This window comes from Schistocerca nitens, chromosome 11 (genome assembly GCF_023898315.1).
Source record: "Schistocerca nitens isolate TAMUIC-IGC-003100 chromosome 11, iqSchNite1.1, whole genome shotgun sequence".
Classification (NCBI taxonomy): Eukaryota; Metazoa; Arthropoda; class Insecta; order Orthoptera; family Acrididae; genus Schistocerca; species Schistocerca nitens.
The window spans coordinates 41343337-41359265 of NC_064624.1; the positions used below are offsets into that span (position 1 = coordinate 41343337).

Here is a 15929-nt window from a genome sequence, read left to right on the forward strand (position 1 = left end):
GGTATAACTTCTTTCAGAAAAATATGGTAATTTATCTTGATGGGTTGCATCTATTGTTAAACGTTTCAGAAATTTTTTCATAAAATTAAATTTGCTTTCAACACTGTAACCGCTGCTCTGGCTAGAGATGGGTTCTGAATGTTATTCATTTGTTCATTCCTTGATTTACACATTGCATTCCATAAACAAAGATGTGGATGTAAGCGGGTGAGCCAGGCTGCAAATCTTAAGGCAGAAGCTCCCACAGGAATTTACCTCTGATGTATACTCACAACCAGCTGTTTGTGAATAGTGCTAATCTACTCACACTGATAATTATGGGAACTGCTAATGGATTATTTTGTATGTATGTCAATGTACATTTACTACTATAAAAAATATCATTGTTGCTCCTACTACATTAGTCAGCTACTTATTTTACCAAGTATCTCCACATACATCAATACTCCGCTATCCAGCTAATGGTGCATTGGGAAGGGTACCCCATAACCCTGCTGGTCATTTTCGTTCCCCTTCCACTCGTAAATACGAGGGAAAAAGACTGTCTATGCGCCTCCATATCAGTCCCGATTTCTCAAATTTTATCTTCATAGTCCTTATTCGCAATGTATGTTGGAAACAATAAAATTGTTCGGCAATCAGGTTCAAATGGCAATTCTCTAAATTTTCTCAATAGTGTTCCTCGAAAGAACATCACCTTCCTTCTGGAAGTTCTTATTTGAGTTCCTGAAGCATCTCTGTAACACTTGTGTACTGTTTGAACCTACCAGTAACAGATGTGGCAGCCTACCACTTAATTGCTTCTCGAGCAAAGTATTATTTTGCTATTTTGCTCTAGCTTCTCATACAATTACTTAAAAAAATTCCCCCAAATCCACAATTAATACAGAATATTGCTGGCCATGTGCCAGTATCAAGATGGTCAGCCCAATTTTTCTGCATCTTTAAGCCCTAGCATTTTATGCTCCTGAGACCACAAAGACTGCGTGTCACTCTGGCTGACAGAGCTAAGATGTTCACTGCACAACTGCATGTGCCACTCAGGATCACTCTTATGGTCACACATCCTATTCGTAGATTTGCTCAGGTGTCTACCACTATTTAATTTAAGTTATGTATTTTCAAAGTAACAAGTGGGGGGTACACATCAGTGATTTCAGTGCCAACCACATGACATGGTTTTCCAGACCACACAATTAGAAACACACTGTTCTGCACACTTGCTATGGGAGCAGCACTCCATGCAGTGGACACTATCCCTGAACATCTGGCCCTGGTGCTATGGAGACATCTTGTTTGACCTGTGATCTCTTGGGCTGCATACAAAGGCCAGTATGGCCTTTTGTATTTTCATGGTAAGTGGTCACCAACTACAATCCAGCCACTTTCACAACTACAGCTATGCCCTAGGACACTGTACAGTTCGTTGTTTTGGCCTAGCTTCTCATTTGCACATGCCTGACTTCTCATTTCTGTAAAACCCTTGTTGTGGAACAACACTACTACTGTTTCACTTACTGTCCTGCCTACTTGTGATGCCAATGCATCCCTTTAATTTGTTTAAAATGGCATAACATGAGTCTCTGTGACACTCCTTTACATAATGTGAGCTGTTCCTAGCATGATCGTTTGGTTCCTTGACCTGTATGCTTGTATAATCACTACACATTTCTTTGTTGAAGATGCCAACATTTTGTGCCTGAAGAATGCTTTGAAACTGGTACAAGTTTGTTTATGAACAATGAGATCAAGAGCCAGTACCTAACCTGCAATTGTATGTTAAATGTTCCCCAATCTTTGTCTAATTTCATTCCTGTGACATATTTATCAATGTGAGCATCTCTTTCTCTTACCAAGGTCAAAAAGCATATGAAAAAAAAATCTTTCTTCTTTAAATCTGCCAGGACTCTAATAGTGAGGTCATACATGGCTTTATCTATGTACAATCATTCACCAAAAGCCATATACAGAGTTATTCTATTACTGAAAATTTTATAACTAATACAACAGGCACCACAGAAGCTGCCACAATATGAACAGGTTTTGGCCAAAGTATCAGGGCTGATCTGCAACACACAAATTTTATCTCTCTTTTTCATAACCCAAAAAAATTTTAGGACAAATGTAAGAATAACTATGATTCACACAAAAGATAAGAACAGCCAATGATCTTTTGAACTGCATTTATCAGAAGTTATTGAAAGTAGGAATATTTCTCAAATGACCTACACTTTTAGAACTTACACTTCATCTAAATGTGAATTTTGTGACCATCGCACACAGCGATTATACAATACACTTGATATAAACAAGGGCTACAAAAAACATGATTATACCAGCTACCTGTCCCTTTCCACTTCTATTTCTGTTTAAAACAATCAGCATGTAACAGTTGAAATGAAAGTCAAGTGCAGGAATACAAGAATACTCTACAATTATCAGCAACAAGTTCCAGAAAACTGACAATCTGTGACAATTTCACTGCAATGCATCTTTTACTCTAAACAAAGACTCATTAGTTGACTACAGGCAATACATCAAACATGTAAATACTTACAATATTCTCAGCTACACTCAGTTCCAAATTTAATTCAGGATCCTCCTTGATAAAATCAGTGGACCATGATATTCCCAATGGATCTTCAATGGACTGAAAGAAGGAAACAATCTGTGAATTATAGCTGCTTGGTAACTTCTGTGTGTATATGACAGCTCTCCCTATTCCTCTCTCATGAGTAGCATCCAACTTCAGAGATTCTTATCGACTGGGGAGGGTGAGTGTCAGAATGCAACCAAATCAATTCTCTGAATTTGCTATCAGCCATTGTGTAGTATTTATTTGGCAGACTTTCTATTTCTTTTCCTGTCACATAATCCACTCTGATTTCAGAGGCACTATGGCCTGCTCTATCGGATGGTCGTACTCCCATATACAAACTTTATATATGAGTGTGGCAACATTTCAAAATTAAACTCAGATAATAAATAGATGCAAACAATCTTCCAGCTGTAAACCCATAAACAAGAGGACTTTTTGGTCATTAATCAAATGACTATGGCATTCCACACATTATCAGCAAAATTAACCAAATTTAATGCCATTTACACAGCTTCTTGCTCTGTCACCACGTATTTTCAGTGCCAGCTCTTTAGGGAGGCGGGGAGGGGGGAGGGAGGCGGGGAGGGGGAGGGAGGCAGGGAGGGGGGAGGGAGGCGGGGAGGGAGGTGGGGAGGGGGAGGGAGGCGGGGAGTGGGGAGGGAGGGGGAGGTGGGGGGAGAGAGGGAGAGAGAGAGAGAGAGAGAGAGAGAGAGAGAGAGAGAGAGAGAGAGAGAGAGAGAGAGACACTGACTTTGAAAAATATATCTTGTGTAGAAGCTGTCAAGGCCACAACACTAATAATCACATATATTCATCAATTAGAAACAGGCAGCAAGAAAATATGGTGCACAAGTCTGATATTTGAAACCGAATCTGAGTTTATTCTTGAATGCAGGCACAAAATAAGCAACTGAACCCAAAATATCAATCAAAATTGTTTCTTACATATCAAGCAGCAACCAGCATAGACAGTAACCATACAACTATGAAAGTGGACGTATTTTACATCAATGGGCCAAAAAGGTTAAGTTGCCCTCCCTTGAAGAGAGCAATAAAAGCCCTCCTCATGAATTAGATATAAAACTAAGTCAGCCACCGTGGCATCATGGGTAGCGAGTCAGGGAGATTAAGATTCTGCCACAGGGTGGCTAGGCTGGACAGTACAGCAAAATGTAGACCACTGTTGAATGGGAATGATGACAGTGGGGTGGCACTGGAGGAGATGACCATGAGACCACCAGATACAGCTGACGTGGAGCTGGCAGAGGATGGTAGAATGCTTGTGAGAGGCCTGCATGGAGGACCTCCATAGATTCATAGTCTCCTTATCACTGGTTGTTTGAACTCACAGTGATTCATTCCGTATTTCAGGTTCCTAAAACTTTATGGCATAATACTGATCAGAGGTCTGTTTCCAGAATACTGACTACAAGAGACAGTTTACTGGTAGCCCATTTGGGCAATCTGTCAGTAAGTTTGTTCCCAGGGATCCCAACATGACCCAGACTCCAATCAATCATCACTGAGCATCCCCAGTGCTGAAGGGCATACTGGGAATACTGGTTAGCAATGACCAAGGTATGCTGAGGGTAATACTGGTTGAAAGCTTTCAAACTGGTCAAGAGGTTGCTGAAGATGAAGGACCCACCAGTGGAGGAAAGGATATGCTTAAGAGCATGAGAGATGGCTACCAACTCTACAGCTTCTGGCAAGGAAAATTGGCGGTAGAGGGCATCAGGAGGGACCGTGTCTTTAGGACCTCATGATGGATCAAGAAAAAGCTGTGACCAATGGGTTTCCCACAGAGGTGTACGTGAGTGGGCCCAGAGGAGAGGTGGAGGAAGAAATAACTGGAGTTCAGACGGGAGCAACAGGGTGTGGACTGTGATCAAAATCCCTGAACCGGGCCGCCATTATGGAAGATGGGTTTCCGTGTTTGGAAAGAGGGGATGATAGTTTGGATGCTTAAGAGAGTTGCAAACATAGGTAGCATAACTGAGAAGCTGTTGTTGGGTCTTGATACACAATGAATGGATCCCAGTCTCCATACATAATCTGTCCACAGGACTAGTTCAAAAGGCTCCTGTAGCAAATCAAACACCACAGTGGTGCATCAGATCCTGTATCCACAATGCTGAGGATGATGCCGAACCATATACCAGACTCCCATAACCAAGGGAGGGTTGTATTATGGCTGTGTAAAGCTGCAGAAGGGCAGTGCACTTTGCACCCCTGCTGGTGTTACTCAGGAGACAAAGTGTACTGAGGTGCAGCAAGCACTTTCACTTACACTGCAAAATACTGAGAATTCATATCAACTAAGAAATAAAGACCAGTCTTAAAAAACAGTAAGTTCCTGCTACACTGAGTAGTTTGTCAGGAAGATATAGTTCTGGTTGTGGATGAACCATATGATGTTGACAGAAAACCATGACATGGGTCTTAGCAGCTGAAAACCAAAATCCATGGGTGAGTGCCCATGACAGCATCTTTCATATGGTGCCTTGCAGTCTACATTCAGTGGCACCCACACTAGAGGAGCAATAGTAAGAGGCCCAAATAGTCAGCATGTAAGGATGGTGATACTGATGACCTCACAGCTAGAGGTGACCATTGTTGGCTTGCAGAAAGACAAGGACACACTGTACAGAGCCCTGCAGGAGTCCATTCTCTTGGGTATGTAGAGTGTTGTGGGAAGCACAGACTAGAACCCAGAACATACACTGTGACAGGACATTATAGATAAAAATTGGGAGTAGCTCTCACATAACCCACTCGTGTAAGGCAGCAAAGATATGGCCTCACCTCCTGGTGTCATACAGCTTTTGCAGGTCAAAGACGGCAATAATGCATTGACGATGGGCAAAAGCTGATTGGCTGGCAGACTGCAGGCAAACCAGATCATCAGTAGTGGAACAGCCTTGGCGAAAGCCACACTGGGATGCAGCCAGAAGACCCCGAGACTCAAGGAGGCACACAGCTGCCAGCTCACTGCGCATTCAAGCAATTTATGGAGAACATTGGTGACACTTACTGGGTGATAACTGCTCATCTCTAAAGGTGCTTACCCTGTTTCAACACTGTGACACAATGATGCTTTGTAATTGTTGCAATGGGAACTGGCCCTCACTCCAGATCCAGTTATAGATGGCAAGGATATGATGCTGACAATCCACTGATAGGTGCCTGATCATTTGGTTGTGGATATGACCTGGCCCTGGTGCTGTATCTGCACAGATGACTAGGACATTGATGAATTCTCACTCAATGAATGGAGTTTTATACAGCTCCAGGTGGCATGTAGTAAAAGATAATTGCTTTTGCTCTAATCATTGCTTGATAACATGAAAGACAGGTTGATAATTCTCAGATGCTGAGACTCGAGCATATGCAGAGCAAAATGTTTGGGAATGGTGTATGGGTCAGTGAAGACAGTGCAATTTCAAGGCAACAGCAGATACACCTACTAGTGTCTGGTGTATGTAGAGAAATCTCATCTTAGGTCAAACCTGTGGAGGAGAGGTGGTCCGATGGTTGAAACATGCTGCTCCCAGCATTCTTGTTGGTAACATTTCATCAGATGGCACAACTGGGGATGAAGCCACTTTTAAATAAATAAGGTTCTCCATCGATTGGTGCCACTTATGGTGCTGGAGAGCCTGCCTACTACCACTAATTGCCTCTGCAATCTGATGATCGCCAAGGTACTCTTTTTTTGTTTAGGGCACTCAACTACGAAGGTCATCAGCGCCCAGTTACAAACGTTAGTGCACTAATAGTGCACTAATAGTGCAGAAAAACGCAAGGGGGCAACACCAGAATGTACTTGCAAAGATGCAGATAAAGTAAAAGAGTTAGATCTCTTTGGACAAGTCTGTCAATGTAATACAACTAAGGACACAAGCAGCTCATCGAGAGTCATCAGCTAAAGGTCCCTGTAAGGTAGACAGCAGAGACAGGACAGCACAAGAGTGAATAAAACGGGGACAGGACAATAAAATATGGTGCACCATCAATGGATGACCACAGGGACACTGCGGGGCAGGGTCACCGGACAACAGGTAGCAGTGGCTAAAGCGGCAATGCCCAATCAGCAACTTGGCCAAAATGACCTCTCGCCGGGAAGGGTGTGATGAGGTCGTCCAAGCCACTGGGATTGGTTTGATGCCCCGAAGCTTATTTTTATGGAGAGAGGACCAAGCCTCATGCCACAATGATGAAACGCACCGACAAAGAACCCCATGAACATCAGCTGATGGGACACAAAAGGAAGCTGTCCGAGGCAGGAGGACAGCAGCCTTGGCCGCAGCATCTGCAGCTTCGTTCCCAGGCACACCAACATGGCTAGGAATCCACAAAAATGGGACATGAGTGCCAGTATCAGCAAGGGACTGAAGGGATCGTTGAATTCATTGCATGGGAGGGTGTTCCGAATATGGGTCACAGAGAATCTGAATGGCGCTCAAAGAATCAGAGCAAATGGCATAGGGAGAAAGACAATCATGGCAGATATACTGAACAGCCTGATAGACAGCAAAAAGCTCAGCTGTAAAGCTTGAACACTGGTCAAGGAGCCGGTATTGAAAGGTATGAGCCCCAACGGCAAAGGCACATCTGACGCCAGTAGTAGTCTTGGAGCCATCTGTGTAAATAAAGACATCATTAGCGACCCTCGAACGAAGTCCGACAAACCTCGAGCGGTATACGGAATTCGTGGTCCTCTCCTTAGGGAGCGAGCTGAGTTCAAGGTGAACGCAAACCTGAGCCTGGAGCCAAGGTGGCGCCGGGCTCTCACCCACTCAAAAAGACGTAGGGAGGGTAAAATCAAGTTGCTGAAGCAGGCGACAAAAGCAAACTCCAGGAGGTAACAGGGCAGAGACATACAGCCCGTGTTGGGAGTCGAGAGAGTCGTCAAAGGAGAAATGTGATGGGTGGTCGGGCATTGACATCAGTTGGCAGGCGTACCGACAAAGCAACATATTGTACCGGTAGTTTACTGGTAATTCGGCAGCTTCAGCAAACGGACTCTCAACAGGGCTGGTGTTGAATGCACCAGTTGCCAGACGTAACCCCCGATGGTGGATAGAGTTTAGACGGCGTCAGATGGACGGCCGGGCAGGAGAGTATACAAAGCTCCCATAATCCAACTTTGATTGGGCAATGGACAGATATAAGCGAAGCAGGACCCTTCAATCTGCTCCCCATGACATACCGCCGAGAACAAGGAGGACATTTAGGGAATGGGTAAAACGAGCAGCCAAGTAAGACATGTGGAGACCAGCAAAGTTCCTGTCAAATGTAAGACCTAAAAATTTTGTTGTCTCCACGAATGGGAGAGCAATGAGACCGAGATGTAAGGATGGTGGAAGAAACTGTTTGTAACGCCAGAAGTTCATACAGACTGTTTTCTCACCAGAAAAACGGAAACCGTTAGCGATACTCCAGGAATAAAGACGGTCTAGACAACACTGAAGACAGTGCTCCAGGAGACATGTTCTCTGAGCGCTGCAGTAGATCGTAGAGTCGTCCACGAAAAGGGAGCCTGAAACGTCAGCTGGAAGGCAATTATTGGATTGATAGCTATGGCAAAAAGGCCCACACTCAAAATGGAGCCCTGGGGCACCCTATTCTCCTGGCAAAAGGCATATGACAAAACAGAAACACGTACTCTGAACATTTGAGCCATTAAAAATACATTAATAAAAAGACAGAGGCGACCATGAAGGCCCCAAGTGTGCATGGTGCGGAGAATGCCTGCCCTCCAACAGGTGTCGTAAACCACCTCCAAACCAAAGAACACAGCAACCGTCTGGCGCTTACGCAAAAAGTTGTTCATAATTAAGGTCGACAAGGTAACTAGGTGGTCAACAGCAGAGCGGCGCCTACAAAAGCAACATTGGACATTGGTAAGGATGCGTAGAGATTCGAGGAGTCAAACCAATCGAGAATTTACCATGCGCTCCAGTACCTTGCAGACGCAGCTGGTAAGGGAGATGGGGCAATAACTGGAAGGAAGGTGTTTGTCCTTTCCTGGTTTGGGTATGGGAACAACAATTGCTTCACGCCAGCATGTGCGAACATGACCTTCAGTCCAGATGCGATTAGGCGCAAAGAAGAAAGCCTTTACCTGCAGGAGAAAGGTTCTTCAGCATCTGAATATGGATACCATCGGGTCCCGGAGCACAGCGTTTGGACCGGGCGACTGCACTTTCGAGTTCCCGCACAGTGAAGGTGGCAGTGTATCTTTCACGATTCAAAGACTGGAAAGAAGGTGGCCGTGCCTCTGCTTGTTTTCGGGGAAGGAAGGCAGGGTGGTAATGGGCAGAGCTCGAAACCTCCGTGAAAAAGCGGCCGCAGGCATTTGAGGCATCCTCAGGATCCGCAAGGATTTCATTTGCTACAGTCAGGCCACAAATCGGGGAGTGGACCTTGGTGCTAGATAGCCAGTGCAGACCACCCCAGACAACTGGAGGAGGAGTAAAACTGGTGAATGAGCTGGTGAAAGCCACCCAGCAAGCCTTTTTGCTTTCTTTGATAACGCGACGACATTGTGCACGGAGTCGTTTGTAACTGTTACAGTTCGCCATCATAGGGCGAATTTTTACAAAGGCACAGGCGGTGTTTAGAAAGGATAGATTGCATGCGACCAGTGGTGGTGTGTTTGTCGCTGTAAGTAGTAGTTTATCCTGTAGTGAAGTAGAGATGGATAGTTCCTGTGAATTATTATGGGTGGAGGTTACACTCAACAACCGAGCTAGGTTAATAATTGGCTCCTTTTACCAACCTCCCAACTCAGCAGCATTAGCGGCAGAACAACCGAGAGAAAATTTGGAATACATTTCACATAAATTTTCTCAGCATGTTATAGTCTTAGGTGGAGATTTCAATTTACCAGATATAGACTGGGACACTCAGATGTTTAGGACGGGTGGTAGGGACAGAGCATCGAGTGACATTATACTGAGTGCACTATCCGAAAATTACCTCGAGCAATTAAACAGAGAACCAACTCGTGGAGATAACATCTTGGACCTACTGATAACAGACCCGAACTTTTCGACTCTGTAAGTGCAGAATAGGGAATTGGTGATCATAAGGCCGTTGCAGCATCTCTGAATATGGAAGTTAAAAGGAATATAAAAAAAGGGAGGAAGGTTTATCTGTTTAGCAAGAGTAATAGAAGGCAGATTTCAGACTACCTAACAGATCAAAACGAAAATTTCTGTTCCGACACTGACACCATTGAGTGTTCATGGAAAAAGTTCAAGGCAATCGTAAAATGCATTTTAGACAGGTACGTGCCAAGTAAAACTGTGAGGGATGGGAAAAACCCACCGTGGTTCAACAACAACGTTAGGAAACTACTGCGAAAGCAGAGAGAGCTTCACTGCAAGTTTAAACGCAGCCAAAACCTCTCACACAAACAGAAGCTAAACGTTGTCAAAGTTAGCGTAAGGAGGGCTATGCGTGAAGCGTTCAGTGAATTCGAAAGTAAAATTCTATGTACCGACTTGACAGAAAATCCTAGGAAGTTCTGGTCTTACGTTAAATCAGTAAGTGGCTTGAAACAGCATATCCAGACACTCCGGGATGATGATGGCATTGAAACAGAGGATGACACGTGTAAAGCTGAAATACTAAACACCTTTTCCAAAAGCTGTTTCACAGAGGAAGACCGCACTGCAGTTCCTTCTCTAAATCCACGCACAAATGAAAAAATGGCTGACATCGAAATAAGTGTCCAAGGAATAGAAAAGCAACTGGAATCACTCAACAGAGGAAAGTCCACTGGACCTGACGGGATACCAATTCGATTCTACACAGAGTATGCGAAAGAACTTGCCCCCCTTCTAACAGCCGTGTACTGCAAGTCTCTAGAGGAGCGGAAGGTTCCAAATGATTGGAAAAGAGCACAGGTAGTCCCAGTCTTCAAGAAGGGTCGTCGAGCAGATGTGCAAAACTATAGACCTATATCTCTGACATCGATCTGTTGTAGAATTTTAGAATATGTTTTTTGCTCGGGTATCATGTCGTTTTTGGAAACCCAGAATCTACTCTGTAGGAATCAACATGGATTCCGGAAACAGCGATTGTGTGAGACCCAACTCGCTTTATTTGTTCATGAGACCCAGAAAATATTAGATACAGGCTCCCAGGTATATGCTATTTTCCTTGACTTCTGGAAGGCGTTCGATACAGTTCCGCACTGTCGCCTGATAAACAAAGTAAGAGCCTATGGAATATCAGACCAGCTGTGTGGCTGGATTGAAGAATTTTTAGCCAACAGAACACAGCATGTTGTTATCAATGGAGAGACGTCTACAGACGTTAAAGTGGCCTCTGGCGTGCCACAGGGGAGTGTTATGGGACAATTACTTTACACAATATATATAAATGAAATAGTAAATAGTGTCGGAAGTTCCATGCGGCTTTTCGCGGATGATGCTGTTGTGTACAGAGAAGTTGCAGCATTAGAAAATTTTAGCAAAATGCAGGAAGATCTGCAGCGGATAGGCACTTGGTGCAGGGAGTGGCAACTGACCCTTAACATAGACAAATGTACTGTATTGCGAATACATAGAAAGAAGGATCCTTTATTGTATGATTACATGATAGCGGCACAAACACTGGTAGCAGTTACGTCTGTAAAATATCTGGGAGTATGCGTGCGGAATGATTTGAAGTGGAATGATCATATAAAATTAATTGTTGGTAAGGCGGGTACCAGGTTGAGATTCATTGGAAGAATCCTTAGAAAATGTAGTCCACCGACAAGGAGGTGGCTTACAAAAAACTCGTTCGATCTATACTTGAGTATTTCCCATCAGTGTGGGATCCGTACCAGATGGGGTTGACGGAAGAGAGAAGATCCAAAGAAGAGCGGCGTGTTTCGTCAGAGGGTTATTTGGTAACCGTGATAGCGTTACGGAGATGTTTAGCAAAATCAAGTGGCAGACTCTGCTAGACAGGCGCTCTGCATCGCGGTGTAGCTTGCTCGCCAGGTTTCGAGAGGGTGCGTTTCTGGATGAGGTATCGAATATATTGCTTCCCCCTACTTATACCTCCCGAGGAGATCACGAATGTAAAATTAGAGAGCACGCATGGAGGCTTTCAGACAGTCGCTCTTCCCGCGAACCATACGCGACTGGAACAGAAAAGGGAGGTAATGACAGTGGCACGTAAAATGCCCTCCGCCACACACCGTTGGGTGGCTTGCGGAGTATAAATGTAGATGTAGGGTGGCGTTGGAAGGTGCGTAAAGCATGTCACCAAGCACGAATAGCGTCGCTGCATGCTGTAGTCCACCAGGGGACTGGGACTCGATGTGGAGAAGAGGAAGTACGAGGGATGAAATATTTAGCAGCAGTGAGACTAACGTCTGTGAGGTATGCGACCTGACTATCACAGCTGGAGAAGTTTTGATCATGGAAGGTCGCCAGGGAGGTGAACAGCCCCCAATCGGCTTTGGTGATGTTCCAGCTAGTGGAACGTGTGATGCCGGAGATGGATTATGCAGGGGAAATGGTCGCTCGAGTATATGTCAGACAGAGCATACCACTCGAACCGATGTGCAAGTTGGATAGTGGATATTGAGAGGTCCAAGTCGAAATAGGTATGCGTTGCGTCCAAAAGGAAGGTAGGTGCACCAGTATTTAAGCAGACTAGATTGAGGTGGTTGAAAAGGTCTGCCAAGAGGGAGCCTCTGGGGCAGGATGCTGGAGAGCCCCAAAGGAGATGGTGGGCATTAAAGTCTCCAACCAACAAAAATGGTGTAGGAAGCTGAGCAATCAGTTGTATCATGTCTGCCTTAGTAAAGGCAGACGATGGAGTGTAAACAGTACAAATGAGAAATGTGAAAATTGGGAGAGTAATTCGGACTGCAACTGCCTGCAGATCTGTGTACAATGTGATTGGATTGTAGTAGACATCATCCCAAACCAGCAACATGACCCCTCCATGAGCAGGAATACCTGCCACAGGGGGTAGGTCAAAATACACGGAGGTGTAGTGTGCCAGGTCAATACGATCGCATGGGTGCAACTTCATTTCTTGGAGACCTATGACAAGCAGGAAGTGCATTCGAAGGAGCAATTTTAGTTCCTCTCGGTTGGACCGAATACCGCGAATGTTCCATTGAAGAAGTGCCATTATGAAAACAAAAAGAAAAAGAAGAAACAAGAAAGGGTCACCTCGATGGCCGCTGAGGGCCTGGCTTCAAGGGAGCACTGCTGCTGCAATCGATACGTGGTGAGTTATGGTCCATCAACTAAACAGTTGTGTCTGCCACCTTCCTGAGCTGGTCAGGAGGGGCAGCTTCCTATGCCGGTGAAAGGACAGATGATCAGCTACCAGCGATGCGGCCTGGCAAAGATGGAGAACTCTTTTCTATGAGCCTTCTTTGAAGAATTATGTTTTGTCGAAAGAACAGTTGATGGCTGTGAAATTTGTGTACACAAGAAATCTTCGCGTGTCGGTTCTTTTTTGAAGGTCCAAGCATCTGATTTAGAGGTCCTCATCTTAGCAGTAGCAGATTAGAGTCCTGCATGACCAAGTACGCGAACATGAAATACGAGATGGGGCGAGCACACCCTAACTGGGCAGGCTGCCCGCACTAGCTCTGGTGACGGAACATAGAATCCGTGACCGATTACATAGCACGTAGCTTCGAACACGTTACACGTGTCATTATTGTGTGAGACTGCAGCCAGTACAGGCTTCTCATTTGTGGTGTGTGTGTGTCTCTCTGTAATCATGCAGCTTGTGGAAGCCAGTGCAGTAAGACCTAAGATTGAAACCAATGTTTACACATTGAAGGAAAGGGAAGGTCTAAAAAGCCAAGTATGGAGTACATTTCTGTTGGTTGTAGACAAAAACAGTGCATCTACTGGGTACGTATCGTGCATTAACTGCTCCACATTATTGCGTTTCCAGTAGGGAACCCCTCATTTAAAGACACACAGTTGCAGGAAACTTTACGAAGATACATCTCCTTCAGGGATACCGGCAATAATAGAAACTAATATTACAGCAAAATGTGTTGCAATGTGTGCTAAAGATATGAGACCTCTTAATGCTGTTTCCGGTAAAGGTTTCAGAGAACTAGGTCAAGAATTAATACATCTAGGTGCGCATTACGAGAAGTTAACGTGGCAGGTGTCATGCCACATCCCTCTACTATAAGCAGACATGTCAAAGATCCCGATGCAAACTTGAAATATAACAGAAGTTAACGTGGCAGGTGTCATGCCACATCCCTCTACTATAAGCAGACATGTCAAAGATCCCGATGCAAACTTGAAATATAACTTATTTCATGATACATTTTTAAGGGTATTTGAAAATAGTTTTCCCAAGAAAATAGTTAAACATAATTCCAAGAAAACATATAAAAAACCTTGGATAACTAAAGGAATAAGAATATCTTGCAGCCGTAAAAGAGAACTATATCTGACAGCAAGAGGGAGTACTGATCTCAAAATTATTCAATATTATAAAAACTATTGTGTGGTACTAAGAAAAGTTATTAAAAAGTCCAGAAGCATGTGTATCATGTCTGAGATCAGTAACTCTGATAAAATTAAAGCAATTTGGAATATTATTGAAAGGGAAACAGGGCAACCAAGAGCATGGGAAGACTTTAGTGCCATAAAACTGAATGACAAGTGTACTAACAAACAATCAGAAATTGAAAATATTTTCAATAATCATTTTTTAAATGTTGTGGAGAAAATAGGATCTAGATCTTCACTAGAAGAGGCAAGGCTACTAATAGAAGAGGCCATACCTGTGCAGTTTGAAACAACTGTAATTCTACCAACCTCTCTCTCTGAAATCAGTAAAATAATAAACTCACTGAAAAGTAAAAGCTCTTACGGAATTGATGGCATTTCCAGCAAGGTACTTAAAGCTTCAGAATGAGATTTTCACTCTGCAGCGGAGTGTGCGCTGATATGAAACTTCCTGGCAGATTAAAACTGTGTGCCCGACCGAGACTCGAACTCGGGACCTTTGCCTTTCGCGGGCAAGTGCTCTACCAACTGAGCTACCGAAGCACGAATCACGCCCGGTACTCACAGCTTTACTTCTGCCAGTACCTCGTCTCCTACCTTCCAAACTTTACAGAAGCTCTCCTGCGAAACTTGCAGAACTAGCACTCCTGAAAGAAAGGATATTGCGGAGACATGGCTTAGCCACAGCCTGGGGGATGTTTCCAGAATGAGATTTTCACTCTGCAGCGGAGTGTGCGCTGATATGAAACTTCCTGGCAGATTAAAACTGTGTGCCCGACCGAGACTCGAACTCGGGACCTTTGCCTTTCGCGGGCAAGTGCTCTACCAACTGAGCTACCGAAGCACGAATCACGCCCGGTACTCACAGCTTTACTTCTGCCAGTACCTCGTCTCCTACCTTCCAAACTTTACAGAAGCTCTCCTGCGAAACTTGCAGAACTAGCACTCCTGAAAGAAAGGATATTGCGGAGACATGGCTTAGCCACAGCCTGGGGGATGTTTCCAGAATGAGATTTTCACTCTGCAGCGGAGTGTGCGCTGATATGAAACTTCCTGACAGATTAAAACTGTGTGCCCGACCGAGACTCGAACTCGGGACCTTTGCCTTTCGCGGGCAAGTGCTCTACCAACTGAGCTACCGAAGCACGAATCACGCCCGGTACTCACAGCTTTACTTCTGCCAGTACCTCGTCTCCTACCTTCCAAACTTTACAGAAGCTCTCCTGCGAAACTTGCAGAACTAGCACTCCTGAAAGAAAGGATATTGCGGAGACATGGCTTAGCCACAGCCTGGGGGATGTTTCCAGAATGAGATTTTCACTCTGCAGCGGAGTGTGCGCTGATATGAAACTTCCTGGCAGATTAAAACTGTGTGCCCGATCGAGACTCGAACTCGGGACCTTTGCCTTTCGCGGGCAAGTGCTCTACCAACTGAGCTACCGAAGCACGAATCACGCCCGGTACTCACAGCTTTACTTCTGCCAGTACCTCGTCTCCTACCTTCCAAACTTTACAGAAGCTCTCCTGCGAAACTTGCAGAACTAGCACTCCTGAAAGAAAGGATATTGCGGAGACATGGCTTAGCCACAGCCTGGGGGATGTTTCCAGAATGAGATTTTCACTCTGCAGCGGAGTGTGCGCTGATATGAAACTTCCTGGCAGATTAAAACTGTGTGCCCGCAGGAGAGCTTCTGTAAAGTTTGGAAGGTAGGAGACGAGGTACTGGCAGAAGTAAAGCTGTGAGTACCGGGCGTGATTCGTGCTTCGGTAGCTCAGTTGGTAGAGCACTTGCCCGCGAAAGGCAAAGGTCCCGAGTTCGA

General features: G+C 44.7%; 1 protein-coding gene across 6 annotated transcripts in view; it reads right to left on the minus strand.

The window, feature by feature from the left end:
• The window catches only part of LOC126213240 (zinc finger protein 726-like), a 116315-nt gene that overhangs the window by 58355 nt on the left and 42031 nt on the right, over positions 1-15929 (minus strand). For 5 of the 6 annotated variants that reach the window (XM_049940895.1, XM_049940896.1, XM_049940897.1 and 2 more), the window contains one exon: positions 2558-2650. In XM_049940895.1, coding sequence (XP_049796852.1) covers positions 2558-2650 — 93 coding nt within the window. Of the gene's footprint in view, positions 1-838; positions 2067-2557; positions 2651-15929 lie in introns of those variants that run through there. The other variant, XM_049940898.1, reaches the window with a different exon arrangement.